The 25,866-nt window shown below is 37.8% G+C and overlaps 1 protein-coding gene across 20 annotated transcripts in view; it reads left to right on the forward strand.

Moving 5' to 3' along the window:
* PHKB (phosphorylase kinase regulatory subunit beta) overlaps positions 1-25,866 on the forward strand; it is a 93,249-nt gene that overhangs the window by 27,626 nt on the left and 39,757 nt on the right. For all 20 annotated transcript variants that reach the window (XM_075101530.1, XM_075101515.1, XM_075101514.1 and 17 more), the window contains 6 exons: positions 3,069-3,132; positions 6,812-6,907; positions 8,590-8,787; positions 9,509-9,566; positions 19,837-19,914; positions 21,796-21,954. In XM_075101530.1, coding sequence (XP_074957631.1) covers positions 3,069-3,132; positions 6,812-6,907; positions 8,590-8,787; positions 9,509-9,566; positions 19,837-19,914; positions 21,796-21,954 — 653 coding nt within the window. The remainder of the gene's footprint in view (positions 1-3,068; positions 3,133-6,811; positions 6,908-8,589; positions 8,788-9,508; positions 9,567-19,836; positions 19,915-21,795; positions 21,955-25,866) is intronic.

Raw genomic sequence — 25,866 nt, forward strand, 5'->3', positions numbered from 1 at the left:
AGTACCAAAACCTTTCATCAGCAGAAGATACTGAAACTGAGGGATTTCACCACTGTTTGATGACAGCTGCTCAGAGCAGAACTTAGTTAACCTAATCAACTTTCTCTTGTTGAACTAATTAGAATTAAATCCCACGAGGACTATTTCTGGCAGTATTTCAGAAAGAAAGATAGAGGTTTATAAACCTGTTGGTAATAGTTTAAAAGAATGATGGCATCTGAAATCAGTGTCTAAAGTACTTCTAATATTAAAACCAACCCAGGTAAACCAGTACTTAAAGCAAGCACATTCCATAACTCTACACTGATTTTTTTTTCATTACTTTCAATATTTTCTGTGTAACCATAACTGGCTCCCATCTTTAAAATATGAATTAGTAAACATTTGAAATTTTATATTTCACATGAATAAATAGTACAAATAATTTTATTTACAGTAAGGTAAAAAGTTTGCTCTGGTCCCAAAATGCCACATGGAGTATAGAATAATTAAGGTTAAAGCATAGTCCCTGTTTGCAGTTTCCTGACAATTTGGTTGCTGTAGGTTTTTTGGGCTGGATAGTGCAGTTGTTTGTCAGTACTATCACAACTCCTCTTATACAGAAGTTAGGGATTATTAATTATTATTTCTGAGTATTTTTTCTAACTCAGTGTTACTTAATTATCTTTATAAACAAAACATCTAGGGCTGTCCTGTTCAGAAAGTACATATTCCTAGCTGTTGTTAATTTTAATATTTCCCTGCAAGTAGAGTCTTAAGGATGCTTTAATTTTCCACAATCATGACTATCTCTTTGTCAACTTTTTTTTTTTCATTCCTTGTTTAGCAGTACTGTGTAATTTTTATCCCAAATGGAAAAAGGGGAAGTGTGGTTAACTGAGTGGATAATCAATTTTAGAGAAAAAAGGATACAAAATTTTAACTCATTTTTTGTCCTTTTTTTCAAGAGACTGTTTCAAGGAATTACTGTGCTAATAATAAACTGTTAAACTCATTGATATATTCTGTTTTCCCCAGACTTTTCCCAGTTCTTAAAAATTCAGACTTTTCAAGCATCTGTGTATAGCAGTGCATGTGTTTAAGAGAGTTCCTTTTTTGTTTTGTGTGTGTGTGTTTGTTTTTGCTTTTCTTCAAATGTGTGTATTGTGCGCAGTAGGAAGAAACACGGTAGCTGCGTCTAAATGATTGTTAGCTGAGGACAGTGTCAACAACTTCCTCTCCCTTATAGGGAAAGGCTTTTTGGAAAGATGAAGCTTTTGGTTCTCTCCACTCATTTTTATCATGCTAAGGTTGGATGGAGGCTTTCCTCCTGCAGTGTTGATCTATGTCTTTGTACTATGTTTTGTCACTTTTGTTTACCCTTACGGTCTTTTTTTAACTCTGAATCTTTTGTCATGTCAGCCTGATTCATTCTACCTTTTCCTTTTCTAGTCTTTTGCTATATGCCTTCAGATTTGTTAACTTCTAAAGATAACAAGGTAGACATCTGAACTTCTCTGTTATTCTGCTGTCTTCCTTTTCTATTGTCTCATTTATTGTTTTTGGCTAAAAATATTTCAAATCAATTGTAAGCTACTTGGAAAACAGAGCTCCTATCTAAAGGAGTGGGCGGTTAGGGGGAAAGATGAAACTTGATTCTGAAGTAGATGCTTCAAAACAAGGACGCACATCTGGGATAGCACATGGGGTGTCAATGAAGTCAAATCACTGTTGTGGTTTGTACAGAAATGAAGCAGAGACAGGTAAAGATGCATTGGTCAGAGGCACTATAGTTAAGTGGAGACAAAAGGCATGATTTAAAGTTCTAGTTTTATGAATAAAGTTGGAAGAATTACACTAGGTTTTGTTTTGCAGGATGCTCTGAATCAGTTTTACCAGATAGCCTAAGAGAATGTAGGTGTTTGTTGTATTAACTAGACTTCAGTAGTACTTCTAGATCCTATACTTTTATGTAACCACTTAGTAAGCAGTCCAACGCCCTTTCCCTACTTTGAATGCTTGTATTCAACAGTAGAACTGTCAGAAATCTGGTAACATTATATATTATGTTTCTAGACTCTAGCAGTGTTGGGAACTAGCTCATTTAATGTTTTACTTTTTGATGCCCTGTGACCTTAACATCTAGAATTTTGGAATGAATAAGCAAAAATTTAGCATTTTATGTGTGTTAATGCTTTAGCTCTTTATTGCAGTTAGTGGATGCATGTGAAGCTGGCCTATCTATAATTATGTATTCTTTAAAACAATATTTGAAAATAATGCCCTCTGTCATATTTCAAATTTCATATAAACCTGTCAAATGCATGTAGAGTTTTATTAGCTTATCTTGAGCTTTTTAAAGAACAAACGGGAAAAAAAAGAAACAAAAACCTCAAAAAAACCCCAAACATCAAAAGTGTACGTGCATTAAGGGGGAATGCTTGTTCTGGTTTTTTGTTTTGTTTTGTTTTTTTAATATAACTTGACTTAAAATTTGTATAATGATTAGTGATTTTAGTAGATACAACTAGTGCTTAATGTATTTAAACATGAACTTGCTCGTTTGAAGGCTTGTTGGTAGTATTTCTGGGTCTTGTTTTCTTTGTGACGGATATTAGTCATGGAGTAAGAGAAATAAAAGACCTTTCACTATATGGCTGACATCAGAAAATCCTCCTTTTCTGAATCCAGATTGATGAGCTCTTTTATTTATATCAAAAGCTACTCAGAAATCAGTCTTTTATAGTTCAATGGTGAAGAGCTGGGTTGAAAAACTGTACTGAACTAAATCCTCTGTTAATATGCTATTAGCAAGACCTTGAAATACATCATGCCAGGTGTCTAGTAGCAAGGTGAGAACTTTTCCAGATGGTCTCTGACATTTGAAGACAAATAAAAATGCCGAAAAGTATTTAAAAAAAATTAAATCCACCCCAAATTTGCTGCATCATCATTTTGTTGACATAAAGGTTAAGCACAGAAATCAAGAAAAGATCATAGCTCTGAAATATGTCAAACTTATTAAATTTTAATCTGGTCTTGAATTATGATACCTCTGGTTTTTTTGTTGTTTTTGTTTTTTTCTTCAGCTCCGTGGGGCTGGCAAAAGCAGCTTTAGAAGCAATTAATGGCTTCAATCTCTTTGGAAATCAGGTAATAAAAATGTTTGTTTTCGCCTATTTATTTTTTTTTAGCAGTAATGATTTGCACTGTGAACCAGAGGATCAACTGTGGAACATATGTATGAATATCTAGTACAATTTGTTAGAGTCCAGCTTTAAAAAAAAGTTAGTTTCAGGTACAGCATTAATCTGATAAAATCATTAGTGCCCTTACTATTAAGAATTACTTTTTTTCTTAAAAAAAAATCTAAAATGATAGTAGCTTATTCTGAAAAAGGACTTCGTTGAAGTTTTTCTTTCAGAATTTTATCTGTTGATCATAATACAGTATACCTTTACCTTACTTCTATCTTCTTCCTTCATGTGGCTTTTGATCAAGACTTCAAACAAGCTACTGGTGCATAATCCCACTGTTTTATTGACTTTCAATTTCAATAAGTTGCATACCGGTAAAATCTTTTCCCATCCTTTCATATGGCTTGGATCAATTAAGAAAGCAAGCCTTTCCTTAGATTTTTCTCTCTGCCTTGTATTCCCCTTCTACGTACATCATCTTTTAGGTGTTACACCTACAGTAGTCTATAGCTAAAATAGAAGAATCCTCTTCCAAACTAATGGTCTAGAAAATTTACAAATGGAAGAGATTGTTGTCAAGCTAATGGTGTGATTAGTGAATGGGAACAAAGGGTAGGAATGCAGCTAAAAAGAAAGTTGGATAGCATCAAGGGTGTGTAGAAATACTTAGAAAACTTGATGGTGAGTTTTGTCTGTAAACTGTGTGGAAGGGAAGATAGGTTAGTCAGGCTACAAAGTGGTGAGCTCAGTACACTAAGTAAAGTTTCCATATTGCACTGTTTTCTTGGGAGCTTTCATGTCTTTTGACTTGTAACTGATGGACGTTGCTCACATGCCCAAATGTCTGTATTTCATAAGAATTAAAAATTAATTGGTGAAACTTGCTTTAACTCTTCTTAAGGTTGAGTAACATTTGAAACTTTGTTTTAAAAAATGACGTGTTTACATGAGTAGCTTATTTTTATACTTAAATTTTTTTTTCTGCAGTTAGTATATGATCCATTTGAGTTTTAATAATTTTATATTGTGACCTTGACTTGAAGTCCTATGTGTATATTTTTTGAGGCAAGTTTCTGTATATTCTTGCTGGCTTCAAGGTAGGAATTTTTTTTTTCTCTATGTAATACCTGTGCTCTCCTTTTGTCTTGGACATCAGATGGAGCTGACTTTCAGAGTGTGATACTTCTCTGTTTCAAAGACTCAACTTTAAGGAACTTGGTTAAATGCACTATTTGGCATAAAGGAAATAGTACAAAGGAGAGAAGATATAAATGGCAAAATGATACATGGTGAATAAGGGGAATTTCAGGTGCTCTGTGTGAGCTAATGAGTGTAGGCTAGGTCAACTGTAGAATTGTGACTGGGAGACCCTCCAAATTATGTTCCAAGTTCCTTTCTGTACTGCTTGGTTTATGAAAACATTCTTAGTTGTTTTTGTCTCAGTTTTTCCATTGGTAAAATAGAAGGTATGGATCGGAACAGTCACATAAAATAATCATTAGCACCATTGGACAAAAAGTTATTTCTTATAGCTTATTCACATACAATCAACTGTTAAACTAAAACTTCTTAGTGTTATTCAGATGCCTGGGATGATAATATGTTAAAATTTGCTTTAAATAGCGAGCAACTGACATAGAAATACAATCTTATCTGTTGATGAAAAGCTCTACCACTTACTATTATTAGACCCTTTGTCATAGGGCATAAAACACGAGATCCTCTGACTCTATGGACTTAGACACCCATTATTACTTTTTTTTGTTTTTGTGGATATCTATTCATGGTGGGTTCTTTTGTTTGTTGGGGTTTTTTTGTGTTTTGGGGTTGGGTTTTTTTTTTTTTTGCATCTATATAGTTGTACTAGTACTGTAGTATAATAGACCTGCTCTGTTTAGAATCTGCTCCTCAGGAAATATTCATGGCTGTTTGAGCAGAGAAATATGAAAGTACTCTTTATGCACTTTATGTATGTACAAAAATACACTGTTTCAAAAAGACTTAACCATTTGGTCTAGTTTTGGTTCACTTTATGTACATTTGAAAAACTGATATTATGTGTTAAGGACTAGGAGCTAGTAAGGATCTTAAATAATGATCGGGCATTATACACACATTGCCAGTATTTCAGAAAAAAACATTTATCTGCAATCTTTACCTTTCCAACAGTCTCGAGCACCAGTAAATGCATCTGCTGTTTTTTGTTTTGATTTGTTTTCTCTTCAAATTATTTTTTACTAAATTCTGAAATGGATTAATAAATTGCTGAAGCAAAACCAGTTTAAATGCTTTGAGAGTTTATTTCCAAGATACTTAGCATAAACAAAAACCATTTTGACCTTCAGTCTATGGCAGAGTTTGCCTTTGTGCTTAGCTCCCGCTGTGTTCCAACAGCTTTGAGAAATCCTGCTGAGCCCCTCAAGAGGAACTTGTTTGCACATGCAACTATGCTAGTGCAACCTGCATAAATCATTGCTGGGGACAACAGACTGCTCAGCCTTTCCATGCAGATTTTTCCACTCACACTGTGGATGCTGGAAGAGACTAGTAAATACAAATATGTAGTATTGTAGCTGTGCTCTCACACATGCATGTGTATTATATATCGCTGAGTATATCATGGTAGGGCAGTTTCCCTGAGCGTTCATGGATGCGCCCAGAGAAGACAAAATAGAAGTCACTTATTGTTGATATTCACATTTAACTGTTCCTTCCCTCCCTCCCTGAATTCTAGAAAACATAAAAAAATAATGTATTTCTATAAGAAATTGTACTGCTTTTTATGCTGTAACAAAGCACTGCTTAACTGATGTTCAGATAATTTTAATGTACCCTTTGCTGTACTTCCTAGGTGCCAGATACGATAAAGAACAATTATGAACTGAAAAATTATTGGCTTTTTGTTTAATCAGAATTTTACATGCTTTAATGTAAAAAGGAGTTCATTCATTGTTTTTAAATGCTGTCCATTTTCTTCTCCAACACACCAGACGTATTTCATGAAAAGTGGGAGTTATATGTATGGCATAAAAATACAGTCAAGCTGTAATCCTAACATTCCCTCACTAAAAGATTTATTTACCCATTGAGAAAAGGGTTTTTTAATATAATTAAGATATTTAATTTATCATTATTTTGCATTATATCCTATGCTAAATTTCTTAAATTTATTCCCAATGTATTGTATATATCTGAAACAATAGTTATAAATCTATGTGAAGTATTTAATATATATGACATTGGCATAAGAATTCTGTTATAATCTTTAACTGTGCATTGATCGTAGCCAGATCCTGAAATCATTGTATCATCCGAAATTCTGCTGAGCTACTTTTTTGTTTGTCCTTAATACAGTCATCAGCTTTTCAAGAATTAATGGAAGAGATCATAGCTTGAATGAATCCCATAACTCAAAATCACTAGTAGATAAATCAATCTAATTTTGGCTATATTTAAATATGTTTGAAAATTCAAAATGTTTTCATCTTGATGTTGTGGTACATTTTCTGATTAAAATTACCAGCTATCAGACTATTACAACATAACCTAAATAAAACAAAGAACCAGTTTGTTTCACCGGGGTATGCTAACCTTTCTTCCCTTTCCCTTAAATAAATCTAATGTTCTGTTTACAGGGCTGCTCTTGGTCTGTTATATTTGTGGATTTTGACGCCCATAACCGTAACAGACAGACTCTCTGTTCACTGCTGCCCCGAGAGTCAAAGTCTCATGTAAGTAATTAAATGAAATTCACCTCAACAGAGCGTGGAGAAAATAAATGAATGTGAACATAATTCTTAGTTCTGTGATGGCAATTATGCTGTCATTAATATAGGGATTTGCTGGGAAGATGTTAAATTTCTGCTTTTTAAATGTCACTGTGCTGTAGTTGTTACTCTGAAGTGGAATTACGATGGTGTACTTTATGCGTATTTAGGTTAAAATGGTAGCCTGTTGGTATCTTTCTAAACAATTTTATATAAAATTTAAAATAAAAATTATCTGCAGTAACCTAATTAGCGTTTGCAGTCTTTGTGATTGTCTTTCTTTTGGCCTAGTTTCCACTGTACATTCAGTACCTGCATTTTTAAAAAACTTTATTTTAGCTTAATTCATTCTTTTGTCTAGCAAAGAAGCCTTTAAGGTTGGCTTTCATAAATGGCTGAATATGGAGGATTTATTGTTGTTATTATAAGCTACTGTTACAAATAAATATTTCCTCAGCAAGTAAATCTAAGTGACTGAAGTATAGATTAATTTTTAAAAATCTAGTTTAGTACTGACATCAAAGGTAAATTTGGTTTTTGAAAATCTGTAGTTTAAAATAAGTGATAATAGCGTTTTACTGCTTTTTTTTGTCCATTCTGGGATATGATAGCATTTTTATTTGTGAAACAAACTATTAATCTTCAACACTAATAGCTTACTCATTGTGTAGAAGAATTATAGTAGAGTTGTATTACTGGATAATTAAAATAAAAGGCATTGTCAGCTACTTTTGTTATAATCGCATGGTCTTTTAGAACTGTTTTGCTGTTTATTAGTTGCTGGAGACTTGAAATATTCCAACAGAAGCTGGCTTCATAAGTTACTTATGCTACAGGAGGAATGTTTGTGTCCTTTTTTTTTTCATTTTATGGGTTCACATCAATAGTACTGGCAAAAATATGGTATTTTAAATGGTTGAACATATTAGATATATCAGCAGAAAGGAATAATGAAACAGCGTGTGAAATAAGAATTACAACTTAAAACTACTTTTTGATGTTTCTGTAAGCTTACCCATAGTGGTGATGCACTGGTTAGTATTTTTTCGTGTGTTTTTAATTCATCATAGTTGCATGTGACTCTTGAGAAATGCTACTCATATTTTTTCCTGAAATTATTCCCTTATCACCTTACTTGTAAATCAGATTGGCATGTGGCATGTTTGTTACAGCGCCTGAAGAATATTCCTGAGAAAGCTTTTCAGAAACAATGATTTAATCATAGTTACTTCTCAGCATTGCACCTTTATAAAATGCTTGTGATTCATTTTGAGCATAGGATACCCAAATGTTTGTGTTTCTTCCAGGAATAACCTGAAGGATATTTCTAGTTTCTAACCCCACAAAGTTCTAGAATGTAATCACTTATCCCTGCAGATTATCAACTGTAAAGTAGGTCAGATTTTGAGTCAAATAAGTTTTCTTTTAAATCATATATCCCAATATTGGGTTTGTAGTTTATCCTTGTATATCTTTAGAAGTTTTATTTTGCGCACTAGTTTAATACATTAGTACTATGATTTTGATAAAGATAAATGTTCCAAATGTATATTTCACTTAGTAAGTTAAACAGTCTTTGTGCATCAAATAGTTGTCAGAGATCACACTGAATCTGTAATGTGCTATTTCTCCCTCTCCTTCTACAGAATACTGATGCAGCTCTTTTGCCCTGTCTTAGTTATCCTGCATTTGCTTTGGATGATGATGTTTTGTTCAGTCAAACACTAGATAAAATTATTAGAAAATTGAAAGGAAAATATGGATTTAAAAGATTTCTGAGAGATGGGTACAGAACAGCACTGGAGGACAGAACACGACGTTATTACAAGCCAGCAGAAATTAAGGTAAAGTAATACCTGGCCTATGTAAGGACACATTTTGGTTTTCTAAAATGTTTAGGCAGCACTTAAAAAACAACCAACCAACCAAAACAAAACCAAAAACCTAATACCAAACCAAAATCCTCCCCCAAAAACCAAAAGAAAACAAAACCAAACCAGACCCCCTTCCCCCAGTATTTGCAATTTGAATTGCACAAAGATTCCTAATTGCTTCAAGGGAGGGAGATGCATTTTGTAATCTGGCATGTGCAGTTTTGAGAGGTTGCTAAGTCAGCAAGTTAGTCATTGATTTGTTTTGTAATGAATGTGCTTCCATTTACATTTAGGGTACAGGTGATTTCACATGACAAATAAGGAAGTTATTTATCATTTATTTAATTTCACAGCTGACTACAATATGAGTGTATAGAAACCAATTTTGTTTTTGACACAGTGTATATCAGTAAAGGTTGTCTAAATGAAAATTTACTTCCCCCCCAATAATTTCGCTGGAGAAAATAAGCCATAGATTATGTAAAAATTCTGCTTTAGAATGCATATGTAAAAGCTCAGTTAAAGTGCTCATAGAATTAAGAAGCTGTAAGCTAAACGAAGGGCTGATGTACTAAAATGTTTTTGCATTTATGTTTGTATTTTTTTGCTTCGAAATTATTCAAGAGGATATTCAAATAAATTTCCTTAAACCAAAATGGTGAAATGGCTAATTAATTTTTCTTCTTTTCAGCTTTTTGATGGCATTGAGTGTGAATTCCCTCTCTTTTTTATTTTCATGATAATTGATGGTAAGTACAGCTTTACATTCCTGTTCTTTAAAGGCATTAGAGATGAGCCCCTAGAGGAAGGATACAAAATTATTTTCTTGTCCTGCGTCACTATAATGCAGTGATGCTAAATATCTCATTGAGACTTCTGCCTCTTGGGTTAAAAAAACCCTAGCACACAGCGCCCTGTATTTCAGCGTTTTTAATGTGAACTGTTTTTAGAACAGAACTTGATACAGTTGGGTTTTTTTTAAAGATTACATCGGTGATATTCAGTCCTGCATTGCCTTTTAAGCCTTAAAAACTTTCACAGTATATCAGAATTTCACAGCAGCACATAAGAGAAAAGGAAGTGGAAGAGAGAACACATTGATAAATGGAATGTTGCAATTTTTGAAGTTGTATATTCTGTGCTAATTGAAAAAGAACTCGGAAGAGAAGAAAGAGAACCAGAAGAGGCCTAGTTTCTTTTTGAAAGGCCTGTGCTTCTTGGCCACATTCCTCCATGTGTAGCCAGTTAGTCTGATTTAAACCCCCTACCCCACCCCCCCAAAAAAAACCCACAAAACCAACAAAAACAACACAAATACCACTAACTAGTCCTTGTCTTGAGGATAGGAGACATACCAGACAAGTTCACAGGATGATTTCAGGATGGAAGCTAAAACTCACATAGAACAAAAGTCTGAATAAAAAAATGAGTAAGGATTACAGCCATCAGAAAGACTTGTCCAGGTTTTCATCCTTTTACATCTGTGTTTTTTTCCCCTTTAGTGTGTTGAATGGTTTTCAAATAAAGATGGTGAGGGGGCATAGAAACCTGTTATTTGCCTAGACTCCTCTGTGGCCACCCACAGATTAAAGTATTTTGTTAGAAGATGTAGTAAGGTTTTGCAATCAATTTTTCTAATGGAATGCTTGACGTTTTTCAGAGAAAGATGGCCAAAACTGAGGAGAAAAGCACTGGCATTTTATACTGACCACTCGCAGTTTTGGAAAGAACAAGAAAGATAATAATCTTTAAGTGAAATTAGAAGAATAACGAAAGCATTTTACTCCTCTTGTATTACAAAGCAAAAGTACAATATTTTGCACATACTGTGCTTGTCTTTTTTCCTGTACCACAGTTCTATCAAATAGAACAAGTTTATCAGTAGATTTTGTGCATGCCTCCAATTCCACAGGTTTCATTAATGCAAAATTTGAAGCTTATTCAGAGCGACTTAAAATGCAAAAAGACAGATGCTGTGGTTTATCCAGTAACTCAACCCCATACAGCCACTTGCTCACTCCCCACTGGTGCAATGGGAGAGAATCAGAAGGGTAACGCTCGTGGGTTGAGATAAGAACGGTTTAATACTTAAAATAACAAAAATTAAAATGCAGTGGAAGAGAAAACAATGGGAGGCGCAAAACCCGTGGGGGAGGAATGAACCACCACATAACACAGCTGCTCACTGCCCACAATCTGCAATCTGCCCAGCGTGCCAACTGCCCTCGTTAATGTACTGGCCATGGCCCCACATGGGATGGAATGAACATCCCATTGGCCAATCAGGGTAAGCTACCCCAGCCCCACCCTCTCCCAACCTCCTGGCCACATGGCAGAGCATGGGAAGCTGGAAAGGTCCCTGACTACTACAGGCACTACAGTGAAGAGAATTAACCCCTTCTCAGCCAAAACCAGCACATTCTCCACCCCTTATTCCATACCATTTACGCCATGCCCTGGTCCCATACCATCCAATACAACCTTACCAACCACCACCCCTCCCCTTCTCATCCTTTAACATAATACACAGACATCATTCCCTTAGTTTATGGACCTTCCCTGTAAAATGTCCATCAAAATGTCCATTGAGTTCACCCAGTTCATGACTCTGGGCTCCATCTGTCATATCAGTCTTTCAAGAGGGGAAAGATGGTGTGTGTGGCGTTCAGTTGCTGCCTACCAAGTCAGTCATTGTTCCATCACTGCTGCACTTTGCTTGTTTCATCAAAGTTCTTCTTCCATCGAGTGGGTGGTTTGTACTATGATATTGATACAACATAAAGATGACATACAATATTATATAGTAGTTTGCATTATGCCATTCCGTTCATTGGCTGTTTTCACCCAAAACATGTGTCCCTGGAGGCACACATTGGATTTCTGCATCCTCCCACATCACCCACCAAGTGCACCCAGGTCCTTGAGCAAAAGCAATCCCATGAATGGGTTTGCCTTTGCCTGAGGCAGGAAGAACCCAGACTGATTTGCGCAGCATATTTTTTACATGCACTAGAGGGACTCTATCCCCTTCCACAGTATGTAGGATTTCTGACTGGGCAGGGCCAGCTCAATTGGCAGATCCCCTCATGTTGACTAACCACGTGGCCTTTGCTAAATGTGTATCCCAGTCCTTGAATGTTCCACCCCCCATTGCTCATAGCATAGTTTTTAACAGTCCGTTGTACCGTTCAATTTTCCCAGAGGCTGGTGCGTGATAGGGGATGTGATACACCCACTCAATACCATGCTCTTTGGCCCAGGTGTCTATGAGGCTATTTCGGAAATGAGTCCCGTTGTCTGACTCAATTCTCTCTGGGGTGCCATGTTGCCACAGGACTTGTTTTTCAAGACCCAGGATAGTGTTCCGGGCAGTGGCGTGGGGGACAGGATATGTTTCCAGCCAGCCGGTGGTTGCTTCTACCATTGTAAGCACATGGCACTTGACTTGGCGGGTTTGTGGGAGTGTGATATAGTCAATTTGCCAGGCCTCCCCATATTTAAACTTCAGCCATCGTCCCCCATACCACAGAGGCTTTACCCACTTCACTTGCTTGATTGCAGCGCACGTTTCACATTTGTGAATAACCTGCGCAATAGCATCCATGGTCAAGTCCACCCCTCGATCACGAGCCCACCTGTATGTTGCATCTCTCCCTTGATGGCCTGAGGTGTCATGGGCCCACTGAGATAGAAATCGTTCACCCTTATGCTGCCAGTCCAGATCCACCTCAGCCACTTCAATCTTGGCAGCCTGATCTACCTGCTGGTTGTTTTGATGTTCTTCAGTGGCCTGACTCTTGGGGACATGAGCATCCATGTGACGTACTTTCACAACCAGGTTCTCTACCTGGGCAGCAATATCTTGCCACAATGTGGCAGCCCAGACAGGTTTGCCTCTGCGCTGCCAGTTGTTTTGCTTCCACTGCTGTAGCCAGCCGCACAGGGCATTTGCCACCATCCAGGAGTCAGTATAAAGATAGAGCACTGACCACTTTTCCTGTTCAGCAATGTCTAAGGCCAGCTGGATGGCCTTTACCTCTGCAAACTGGCTTCATTCTCCTTCTCCTTCAGCAGTTTCTGCTACTTGTCATGTAGGACTCCATACAGCAGCCTTCCATCTCCGGTGCTTTCCCACAAGGCGACAGGACCCATCAGTGAACAGGGCATATTGCTTCTCATCTTCTGACAGTTTGTTATACAGTGGGGCTTCTTCAGCACGTGTCACCTCCTCCTCTGGTGATAATCCAAAATCTTTGCCTTCTGGCCAGTCCATAATCACTTCCAAGATTCCTGGGCGACTGGGGTTTCCTACTCAAGCCCACTGGGTGATCAGTGCAACCCATTTACTCCACGTAGCATCAGTTGTATGGTGTGTAAGGGGAAGTTTCCTTTGAACATCCAGCCCAGCACTGGCAGTTTGGGTGCCAGAAGCAGCTGTGCCTCAGTACCAACCACTTCTGAAGCAGCTCGGACCCCTTCATATGCTGCCAATATATCTTTTTCAGTTGAAGTGTAGTGGGTTTTGGACGCTATGTATCCCCGACTCCAAAACCCTAGGGGTTGACCTCGGGTCTCCCCTGGCACTTCCTGCCAGAGGCTCCAGGTAGGGCCATTCTCCCCGGCTGCAGTGTAGAGCACATTTTTTACATCCTGTCCTGCCCAGACTGGCCCAAGGCCTACTGCATGAACTATTTCTCGTTTAATCTGTTCAAAGGCTTGTTGTTGCTCAGGGCCCCATTTGAAATCATTCTTTTTCCAGGTCACTTGATAGAGAGGGCTTACAATTAGACTGTAATTTGGAATATGCTTTCTCCAAAAACCCACAATGCCCAAGAAAGCTTGTGTTTCCTTTTTGCTGGTTGGTGGAGACATGGCTGCTATCTTGTTGATCACATCCACGGTGATCTGATGATGACTATCTTGCCATTTGATTCCTAAGAACTGGATTTCTTGTGCGGGTCCCTTCACCTTACTCTGTTTTATGGCAAAACCAGCTTTCAGAAGGATTTGGACTATTTTCTTTCCTTTCTCAAAAATTTCTTCTGCTGTGTTGCCCCACACGATGATGTCCTCTATGTAGCGTAGGTATTCGGGAGCTCCATCCTGTTCCAGTGCAGTATGGATCAGTCCACGGCAAATGGTAGGACTGTGTTTCCACCCCTGGGGCAGTCGATTCCAGGTGTACTGGACACCCCTCCAAGTGAAGGCAAACTGTGGCCTGCACTTTGCTGCCAGAGGGACTGAGAAGAATGCATTAGCGATATCAGTTGTGCCATACCACTTGGCTGCCTTTGACTCCAGTTCGTATTGAAGTTCTGGCATGTCTGGCACAGCAGTACTCAATGGTGGAGTGACTTCATTCAGGCCATGGTAGTCTACTGTTAGCCTCCACTCTCCATTAGACTTCCGCACTGGCCATATGGGACTGTTAAAGGGTGAGTGGGTCTTACTGATGACTCCTTGGCTCCTCAGTTGGTGAATGAGGTCATGGATGGGCATCAGAGAGTCTCTGTTGGTGTGATATTGATGCTGGTGCACTGTTGTGGTGGTAATTGGCACCTGTTGTTCTTTGACCCTCAGCAACCCCACAATATAAGGGTCCTTCGAGAGACTGGGCAAGGTACGCAGCTGTTTAATTTCCTCTGTCTCCACGGCAGCTACACCAAAAGCCCACCTGCACCCTTTTGGGTCCTTGAAATACCCTCTTCTGAGGTAGTCTATGCCAAGGATGCACAGAGCCTCTGGGCCAGTCACAATGGGGTGCTTTTGCCACTCATTCCTGGTTAGGCTCACTTCAGCCTCCAATACAGTTAGCTCTTGAGATCCCCCTGTCACTCCAGCAATGCTAATGGGTTCTGCCCCTATATAGTTTGATGGCATTAAGGTGCACTGTGCACCGGTGTCCACTAAAGCTTTATACTCCTGTGGGTCAGATGTGCCAGGCCATCGGATCCACACAGTCCAGTAAACCCAGTTATCCCTTTCCTCCACCTGGCTGGAGGCAGGGCCCCTCTAGTCTTGATCATGGCAGTCACAACTCACTTCCTGTAAATGTGAATCAAGAGTCTCTCTATTATGCTCAGAAATAAAATCAGCACTTCTACTCGTCTGTCTGGGGACTTGCTCACTGGAAACTGGAGCAGCAGCTTTGCTGGAAGAACCTCCCTGAGTGATTGTTCTTTCTTGCGGCTCACGTACCCATACCTCTAGGGTCAAGGTAGGCTTGCCATCCCACCTCATCATGTCCTCTCAATGGTCACGCAGGTAGAACCATAGGGTGGCTCATGGTGTGCATCCTCTCCTTTGAGCCAAAGGACGCTTATTCCTAACAGCTGAGATACTACTCTGTAGAGGTGGGGAGTAGGAACTATCTTCTTTGAGTTGCTGGACCTCTCAGGATACACATCTCTCCACAGCAGATATGAGCGAGGAAGAGATATTTGCTTCATACTCCCAGAATCTATCACCTCTGCCACTGCCTCATCCTCTCTCCAGGACATTACTGCCAATGAGTTTGCATACAAAGATGGTGTGCTCTTCCACATGGGTCGTGTGCACTCAGCTTCCTCTGGATCTTTGGATGACCGTTGATCGTCCAGGTCACCATAAATCACCTCAAGCACAGCTAATTCCCTTAGATACTGGATGCCTTTCTCCATGGTTGTCCATTTTCCTGGGCAATATGTAACATCTTCTTTAAAGGGATACCTTTCCTTTACTCTGGACAGGAGTCGCCTCCAGAGGCTGAGGGCTTGTGGTTTTTTTCCAATTGCTTTGTCAACACCCCCTTCCCCAGAAAGGGATCCCATTTGTTTGGCTTCTTTTCCCTCTAGTTCCAGGCTACTGGCCCCATTATCCCAGCATCGGAGCAGCCAGGTGATAACGTGCTCACCTGAACAACGGCTGAAAACTTTTTGCATATCTTGCAACTCACTCAAGGACAGGGATCGGGTGGTCTCTATTTCATTTATGACTTCTTCCTTGTCTCCTCGTGATGGCCCTGCTTTTTCACCATCCCGTTCTAAACGAGTTGACTTCTGCATCCAATATTTCTTCTTGTTTATGGGGGTGATTGATACTGGCATGGGTTTATTCTCTGAGTCCAGTGCCTGTCATGGGGGTTTGAGTAGCCACAGTGTCTGTCATTGGGCCTAGAGTGACCGCAGTGCCTGTCACTTTGCCTTTCAATCCAGAGACCTCTTCCCCTTGGGAGCACTGAATCCTGTTGAGCAGGGGTGGGTACGCATGGGCCAGGCCCCAGCATGTTGCAGTTATCTGTGTCTCTCTGGAGTTCCCAGAATAACAACATACTTTCTCCAAATATTCTACTAGTTTTTCAGGATTCTGCACTTGTTCAGGGGTGAAACTCCAAAACACTGGGGGTGCCCACTGCCCTAGGTATTTGCCCATGCTATCCCACATGCCCTGCCACTTGTAACTATCAAGCCTTGGGGCAGATTTCTGGGTGATATTCTTAAGTTGCTTAGTCAAAACCAAAGCAACATGCCCAAAAACTAACAATAAGTGCAGCTTAACCACCCAAGGATGTTCAAGATACAAAAACGTTGTTGTAACAAAGGCACAGACATCATAGAACAAAGTTGCAAAGATACCATTCTGTATTTCCTCCATATAAAATCTCTCAGAAGAGGAAGTAAAATTGCTAATTGCTTCAACAAGGTGGTATCCAAAGTACAGTAAGGGTTTCAGCAAAAACCCCAAATACCAGATAAAGGTGAAGATAAGTGTTTGCATAACAAAGCTCGTAGGCAAAACATTACTAATCACAGCAGAACACAGCAGACTAAACAAACCAACATCAGTCTTTAACACCAACTGCAAAAAGGACAACATGGTGCTATCACCAGCAGGTGTTATTATCTCCAACCCTTGAGCCCCAGTTGGGCACCAAAAAAGAGTGTTGTGGTTTAGCCAGCAGCTCAGCCCCACACAGTCGCTCGCTTGCTCACTCCCCCACCGGTGGGACAGGGGAGACAATCAGAAGGGTAAAGCTCATGGGTTGAGATAAGAACAATTTAATAATTAAAATATCAACAATAAAAATGTAATGGAAAGGAAAACAATGAGAGGCATGAAACGGCGGGGGGGGGAATGAACAACCAAAACAAACCACACATGACAGAGCCACCCACAGACCCAACACCAGCTGTCCCCAAGCTGCAACACCCTGCATGCCAACTGACCCCCTGAATATACTGGTTATGGCATCGCATGGTATGGAATGAACACCCCGTTGGCCAGTCAGGGTCAGCTGCCCCGGCCATGGCCCCACCCGTCCCAGCCTCCTGGCCACATGGCAGAGCATGGGAAGCTGGAAAGGTCCCTGACTACTACAGGCACTGCAGTGAAGAGAATTAACCCCTTCTCAGCCAAAACCAGCACAACAATTAAATAGGAGCAGTAGTAGATTACAGTTCAATGTCTTCATAATGTAAATGTTGAAAAATTCTCAGGCTGTTCCATTGTGAATACTGGTTCAGCTGAAAGCCTATTTGCTCATCCAACACACTTGCAGAGTACAAAGGAAAGCCTGTTCAGCAAAGTGTATTAAGCTACTGAATATCTTGGTAAGTCCTGATAGCTGGATTTTGCTACCTGCAGAACAATAGGACAGTGCTCCATTAAATAAAGGAGAGAGTCATGTAAATCATAGTCCATAAGGCCCCAATTTTTGTTGACAATAGCAAAACTTCTTTCATTCTTTCCTTTTTGAAAGACTAGCAGAACATATTCAAGTAACTGTATATTTACTATGTATTCCCTTATATTTTCATTTATCAGACAAACTAATTAGCTCATCAACCTTTCTGTTTTGTCAATGACAGCTTTTTAGGATTTTTAAGATATGGAGAGTTAAGACAGTTCTGGCAAGTAGATACTAATGAATTAGTTATGCATTTTCTCGTAGTAATAATAATATTGTTTTGTTCCTCATGGATGAAGATCATTATTATCCAACTGTTACCTTTACTAGATGATTAATAATATAAAAGCAATTGTATTATCACATAAATGCATCTTTTTATCCTCTACAATGTCTGCCAATAAGACTAAATTACAACTAGTCAGAATATCTCGCTCTTATGTCATGACTCTTCTCAGGTGTTTTGGAACAGTTCGGTGTGTCATCTAAACACACCCTTTTTTGCTTGCAAACTTTTGTTTTGCTTGTTTCTCTTGGCAAGTGATTTAATTTCCTGTATATATGTGCTTGGGAATATTTGAAAATATAGCGACCAACACTTGTCAAGCTTTGGTTTTGGACAGAGCATTGAAGAGCCATAGAAAGAAAGAAATCTCTATACAGCAGTCAAACTCCAGCTTTCTACTGTGCTTTGGCTTTTCGGTAGAATAATTTGTTGGATATTCTTAACATAAAAGATAAGGTTTTTGTGACAAGCTATAGGACGAGAGGAAATGGCTTCAAGCTGCACCAGGGGAAGTTTAGGTTGGATATTAGGAGAAACTTCTTCACCAAAAGGGTTGTCAAACGCTGGAACAGGCTGCCCAGGGAGGTGGTGGAGTCTCCATCCCTGGAGGTATTTAAAAGAAGGGTAGATGTGGTGCTTGAGGATGTGGTTTAGTGGTGGACTTGGCAGTGATAGGTTAGTGGTTGGACTCGATGATCTTAAGGGTCTTTTCCAACCTTAATGATTCTATATCTCCTAACAAAAAACATATCTAAACTTTATATAAAAAAGCTGTTCTGGTACGTTTCTTGTCAGTGGATGGGTTTGTGATTTTCGTCTTATTTTTGCCCTTTAGAATTCACCCTTCTTAGGAATACAAAATCCTGCTTTAGTACTAATTTACTTTTGTGATTTTTCTGAAAAGGAAATTGTTTAGGACTCTCTGGGTAGTAGATGTGCATCTATAGCTGTTGGAAAGGATTGAACTATGACTGGTTTTTGGATAAGCCATATTTGAATAGCATTTGCAAAAGCTTTTTTACACTTCTGGTGGAATGCAGAGGCTTATAGTCATTTTCTAGGATAAGGTAAGGAGGGAAACACTACAGCTATTTTTAATAATATGGAAGAATGTGGTAATTGAAAAGGAAAACTGTGGAAAGAAATTAGTGAAAGATGTACAATGAAAAGTTTTAATCTAAGTTGTTCTCGTTTAATTTTAAAAAAATGTTCTGTTTTAAAAAGCCAGTGTGACTTGTCAAGTTCATCCACATTTTTCTTGATGAACAGAAATGCTTTTGGTATATATCTTTTCATGTATGAAAATGTATGTATGATGTATGAAAAACTTCTGATGAACTGAACACTGGTTATATTAATCTTCATCAAATTCATTTTGGGATTACTAAATTCTGCTAGAAAGACATTTAAAGTACTGGGACTTCCAAAGTTACCAATTTCTCCCCAAAAGCAGCATTGCAGAATTGACTGTTCTGCTTAATATCTCAAGGTGTGTCAGCAGTTCTGAACCTCTAGATTATGAAGATATAATACCTATATAATTTATCAATGTATATATTCCATCTAAAAATCTTTGGAGTGGAATTTTTCAGTTTAGTACTTCAAATTGCTTGTCTATTCATTTATTGGTATTTCTAGACAGCTTATTTCTAGATCAGTTTGCTACTGTCCTAAAGATTTAGAACCAGCCTGTTTGCCTCCATACTGGCACACAAGCTCTGCTTCTTCATTCTGCTATAATTAAGGAAGTTATTTACAGCTAGCTGGACTGGTTGTCTTCGTCCAGTTCCTGAGCCTCAGTAAGTTCACAGTTTTGCTATCCCATGGAACTGGCCATCACTTTCATTTAAGCTAATAAGAGAGCAGCTGACTCATGAGCCCTGTGAGGCTTAGTTGTAGCAATTAGTGTGGATCTACAGTTCAGTCCTTTACATTTCATGAACTGTTCAGTGTGTAAGTACTACCCCACTGAAAAATAAATACTAGATATTTTTCTTCTATTATGAACATTAAGCTCACGGAAAAGTTATTTCTTCCATTTAATCAATTATTGTTTTGTTATTTTTAGGAGTTTTTAGAGGAAATCCTGCACAAGTAAAGGAATATCAAGATCTTCTGGATCCTTTGCTTCAACATACATCTGAAGGTATTATCTGATAATAATTCTACTAAGACACTGTAGCTTTTTATTTATCTGACATTATTAAAATACTGACATTCCTATTAATGGATATTGCAGTCAGAGCAAAGGAGAAATAATATCACTGTGTTTCCTGATGGCAAAATACTAATACTAAATATCTCTTCCATGTAGATACATTGCATCATACAGTGTGATAATAAAAGTAATGTTCTCTGGAAAAATGCTACTGATATAAATATAAGATTTACACTGTACCCTGTCATTCCTGTCCTCCTTTGCCTGTGCTTCATTATCTACAAAATGACTTTGCAGGAAAATATTGACTACCGGCAGTCAGACTATTTCAGTGTTCTACCTGGATATGGCTGAGAATTACTTGCATCATTCATTGTCACTTAACTTTACAAGACTTGAAAAATAATTTGGTACATGCATAGGAAATTGTTTCTAGTTTAGAGCATTGGAAGTGGCAACATATTAATTTTAATATAAATGTTCTCTTACTTACATAGTGCACTCCAGATTTTTGGTGGAACTGCACGCAAGGATATCGCTGGCCTACAGGCACAGCCATCCAAAGTTCAGTTTAAAAAAAAAAAATTATAAGTTTGAGTGGGAGGAAAAGAAATGGCCTGAGAACAGAACAAGCTTCAATATACTGACAATCCAGTTTTAAAACTCAGCATCTTTAGCCACTTGTTCTTGGCATCTGTGGTAGAGCTACACAATAGGTGTAGAATACTTTAGTCTGACTTGTTCTTTAGACTTAGAATGCTTGTTGAAGTGAACTGGTTTCTGTAAGAAATACAAACATTTCCTTACCAAATTTTCATTACATAGCAAATTTTCTGATCTTGCTGATCACTGCTGTTTTTCTGATTATTAATGATTATGTGAAGTTCCATGGACACTAAATTAATCTTGTGGTTCCTCTTGTTGAATGGCATCATGGATGTCTCATCTTAAAATTTCTCTGTGCGTTTTGATGCCTCAATCATTTGAATGGTCTATCTCTAATAACGCCTGCTTTTCAGTTTTTCTCAGCTTCTTGCCAGTAAATTTTTTTATCTCAGCAGATAGTCAAACACTGCAACTTTATTCTATTTATCACCTGTTCTTTATCCAAATAAATGCAAAATTAAAACCATAGTAAGGTGAAGTTTAATTTTGCAGAAAGCATATTAATATGCTTCTATATTGCATATAATTAGGTCAATCATTTCTAAGTATGTTTCTGAACTCCTGATTCTCATCCACTTAAAGTGTTGAAATAAAGGTTATTAATCTACAATGATCAGTAATAACTGTAGCATAATTCTAGACACAAGATATGCTATCTTCCAATGAAGAAATTATGCCATTTTGTTTCATGATTTTTCAAAATTAAATTTCTGGTTTTAACATGGTTTTGCATACTTGCAAAAAATTACAATTTTCATTTAATTAAGTCTTTTACACCTTCTGGCCAAGCTTTTACTGATACTGAGTTGATGTTAAATTTGAGGCAAAACATCCCAGGTGTTTCACTCTGCAGCTTTCATTTCTTTTGGTGATGGCTTGTTATCAGTACTGTGTTTGCTTTAGGTGAAAAGTATTTTTTTTCTTCCTTTTTGCACACACAAATAATATGTATGTTCTGGGAAGAAATTCTGTGGAAATGTTTGGTGAAAAATAAAATAGTTTAATATTGCCCTGGGTTTCCTACACTGATTGTGATTTTGAGAGATAACAGTCAATGACAACAGTCTTTCTGTTCAATGAAATTTTTGCTAGGGTGTAATTTATGCTGTTTTGAATCCACTTCAGCTTTATTAGGGGACTACAGTCAAATAATAATGTAAGTGGCATTTACATCCTTACTGTACTTATTTTAAAATTCCATAGGGTGTCCTGTTGTACCCAAGTATTACTATGTGCCAGCTGATTTTGTTGAACTGGAAAAGAAGAGCCCTGGCAGTCAGAAACGGTTTCCTAGCAACAATGGACGTGATGGAAAGTTTTTCTTGTGGGGACAGGCAGTTTACATCATTGCAAAACTCCTGGGTAAGAGGCTGAGGAAATTATAGCAGGTTTTGGCTCATAAGCAGTAAATGGTATTTATCTTGTTAATGTTTTTCTTGAATCTGAACCAACACATTGGCTTGAGTTTTTGAATGGACTGTGGGTGGCATGTATGTCCTCTGCTTTGGTACATGTGTGATGATAGGCAAAAATTGCTTTTTATTCTTTATGTTAAAATTTTATGCTGCATACTGTAAAGCTTACTTGAGTATTTTATAGAGTACTGAAAATCTTCTAAACGTGATTTCCTTTTTTGCTGTTTCTTTTCCTGGCTTTCCCTTTTATTTCCTTTGCTTCATGACAAAATATATTAACATGACACTTTCTGGATTAACTGTATCAGCTGCACCTGTGCAGTGATGTTTGTAAGTGATCTATAGCACTTAATTCAAATTATTTACTGGTTTAAGCAAGACAAGTTTGAATTTTGAATAGTTGTAGTCTCAAATAAAGTTAATGCCTTCTTCAGTCTGTGTTATTTTTACCCTTTAAAACAGAAGAGACTAGATAGGCACTGGAAAGTGCATTTCAAAGTTTGGCCATTGAAGGTTGATATGGTGAATTTCAGTCACAAATGAACTCTCGGTCTCACTTGAGAGTATTCAAAGGCTAATACAAAACCAGTTGTTAAGCCAGGAAAGTCTTAACAGTTAAGACTTTTTTTCTTAGTATTTCTTTTAGGAGAAAGATATATTACGTTACTTTAACATGCTCAGCATTTACCTGATAATCAGTAGACTGAGTTCTAAAAACTTTTTTTCTGTGAACACTATAAAAGGAAACAGGCTGTCAGTAGTAAAAATGAGAAAGATTGAAGGGGAGTTTAAAAATTCAAGACTTGGCAAGAACAGTGGTTGTATCTTTAGGTATGGAAGAACAGAGTCCGTCTGGTGCTCCACCTGCTTGGTTTCACTGTATTCCTTGCATAATTCCTTTTTTAGCCAACACTGGAAAGTAAACACAGGCAATCTCACCTTTAATGACAAAATCTTAATTTCACCTCTTAGTATTAGCCAAGTAATCCTCAAGTGTGTGTGCAGGAATAGTGTAGTAATTCTGCTAGTATACATCGTGTATTAATATTTGTGTATTTCTATACCTGCAGAACACTGGTTAAATAAATTTTATTTATTGATTGCTAAATGGTGTTTGAGTAACGTAACTTTCTTCTGGTTTGCTTCAATTCTTTGCTGAACATTCTTACACTTTTTATTTTTAAATAATTGTGCTGAATCTCTTTCTGAAACGTTGCCATTAATAGCCGTTTCCAAACATTCTCTCCACTGTATTCACTCCTTTTCATTCCTCCCTCCCTTTTTTAAAAATATTTTTTTTCCTTTTCGCTCATCATCTTTGCAAATAGGTTCTGGAAATTTTATTGAAAAACTAAATCTATTCCCCAGTGATTGTTATATCAGGAACTCCATTTAATTTTGCTCCTTTCTGGGTTAAAACCTACCTGAATAACAATCATGTCCTTAGTGAAAGTCTTTGTGTGCATTACTTCGCTCATTGGTGGTTGTTAATTAAGTGGAAGTCTGACTCCAAACACTTTGATTTCTGGGAAGGTACAAATTTCCCATTTCATCATCCATTCCAGAAATAGTTGTGCTGCCTCAAGGGTAGCAATTAATTTGTATTTGCTCAGCCACCTTGCTTCTGTTGTGTAGGCGAGTATACAGTATAACCTTTGTAGATTTTTCTGCTGTCTGTGAGCTTAGCGTCTGCCTGTTGCGGTCCAAATTTTTCTAAATGCAGCAACATGAAACTGAGTCAATTTTTAAACATCTTGCTGCCTCCCACTGAGGGGCAAACCGAAGTAGTGGAGTTAAACTTCTGATCCTGCTTACAAAGGCTCTGAACAACAGAGGCAATGAAAATGTCTGCCTACCGCTGCTGGAAGTCACCACATGCTTATGTAACTTAAAAAATTGTTTATGAAGAAAAGCATGCATTTCGCAGATGGTGATGCAGCTTTTAATGTAATTTCTTTCTTGCTGTGTTTGAGGAGGTTTGTAAAGCGTTTATGCTAGGGTCCCCATTTTAGAGCAAGGGAAAGGGGTGCCAGGTGTTCAGCTGTTTTATGCATCTGAAAATTCAGTCAGTTTAGACTTGCATGTAGTATCTTTTTTATCTTTCCTGTGCTTTTTCCTTATAATTTTTATATCCTGCTCTGCCTAGAACTAAGTTAAGAGTTTTTAGCAATATTTTTTAGAGCATAGACAAAGTGGATTAAATGTCATCAGCTTTTGCTGAAGTAAATGATGAGCTAACAAGGAAAACCCTGCACTTGGGTTCTGATACACTTGTATTTGCAGTAATGGTGATGAATATTCACTGAGATTCTTCAAAATCAATAATTTTCTAAAATTGTAAATATTGAAAGTTAGCTTAAATTTTATATTAGTCTATTGGTGTAGTTGTTTTAAATACAAAATTATTTTGACTACATATTTTAATTACTGAGCAGTGTAAAACATGTGGAAATACAACACCTGTTCTGGAAAACACTCTTGTTTTTAAGAACTATAAGGCAGAGTCCTTTGATCTTGCAGTCATTTGGTGAATCAATTCTATAGCATTAGCAGTACTACAAATGATTGCAGTAACTTCCATGCCTTTAGCCAGCACAAGAGGTCTGACTGTGTGGACTGGAGCTTTGGTGACTGTTTTCCTTAAAAACGTATTTTGGTAACTTGTGTCAGTATATTAATAAATTGCCTGTGGTAATTTTTCATACTCTAGCTTTGTGCTTTTTTTGTTGTTTTGTTTTTTAACATAACCACCTGTATTTGGATCGTGACTCAGCAGGAGCAGTGCAGAGCAGCGGAACAGGGTCCTTTCATGGCAGGAACCAAGCTGCACTCTCTCAGCAGAAGGCTGAGGACAGGAGATGGTCACAGTACCTAGTGGCTGATGGTGTCTGGAATAGATCCTAGCAGCAGCAGCTGGCTCCTTCTGGGCTTACTCGGTGAACTGCCCAGCCTATGTCCTTCATTGGCTGCCCATGCGCTTTCTTTCCACTGCACCACCATCTATTCTGCCCTCTTGATCTTTCCTAACACTGTTAAGCTTGGGCCAGCTTTTCAGTTTATGAACTGCTGCCTTAATTTACTACACAGTCTTGAATTCAGAAACATTTTTCTTATCAAGACAGTGTTAGTTTTCTGTTGTAGCTGAATTAAGCTGATGGAGTAATGAGCTATTTCTCTTTCAGATTAATAGCTGATTTCCTAGGGTAGAGCTTTTTAAGAATATGTGCAAAATTGTTGACTTACATATAGGAGAAATGAACATGCACTGTGACCTTCTGTGTAGCAGAAATTAAATAAAGATTGGACAGTTTCATGTCAAAATGAGATTTTGATAGGAGAATGCTTATTTGAAGGACATAATGTACTTTTACTGGGGACCTTAAGGAAAAGGTTAGAATAATGGAATTTTATGTTTGGGTCGTCATCCCCCACCAGAAAAAAACTGCTAGGTTTCAAATACATTTAAATGGTTTTTTTTACAATTTCTTCTTGAGATATTGGCTTGAGAGATACCTTTGATATCCCTTGTCCCTTTTGGTATTATAGTCGTGTGATTACCTTGAGATAGAGTCTGTCTGCTTTTCTTCAAAGCTAAACAATTTTTGACGGTAAACATTGAGTTTCTAGTTAAAGCTATAGAATAATTCCATGGTTGTGGATAGAGGGCTTTTTATGTGACTTCTGTGTTGTGGAGTCTGTTGCCTGCATACATTCTTTTAACACATCTCAGTGAAAAAATAAAGGATTGGTTTTATATACTACAGTATTATAATTAGCTGTAGCAAGAATGATGCTTGAGTTATTAGTTTTAAAATTCATATAATTTTGTACAATGTCCTTTTGTAAATAATTGATCTAA

The sequence above is a fragment of the Phalacrocorax aristotelis genome, chromosome 8 (genome assembly GCF_949628215.1).
Source record: "Phalacrocorax aristotelis chromosome 8, bGulAri2.1, whole genome shotgun sequence".
Classification (NCBI taxonomy): Eukaryota; Metazoa; Chordata; class Aves; order Suliformes; family Phalacrocoracidae; genus Phalacrocorax; species Phalacrocorax aristotelis.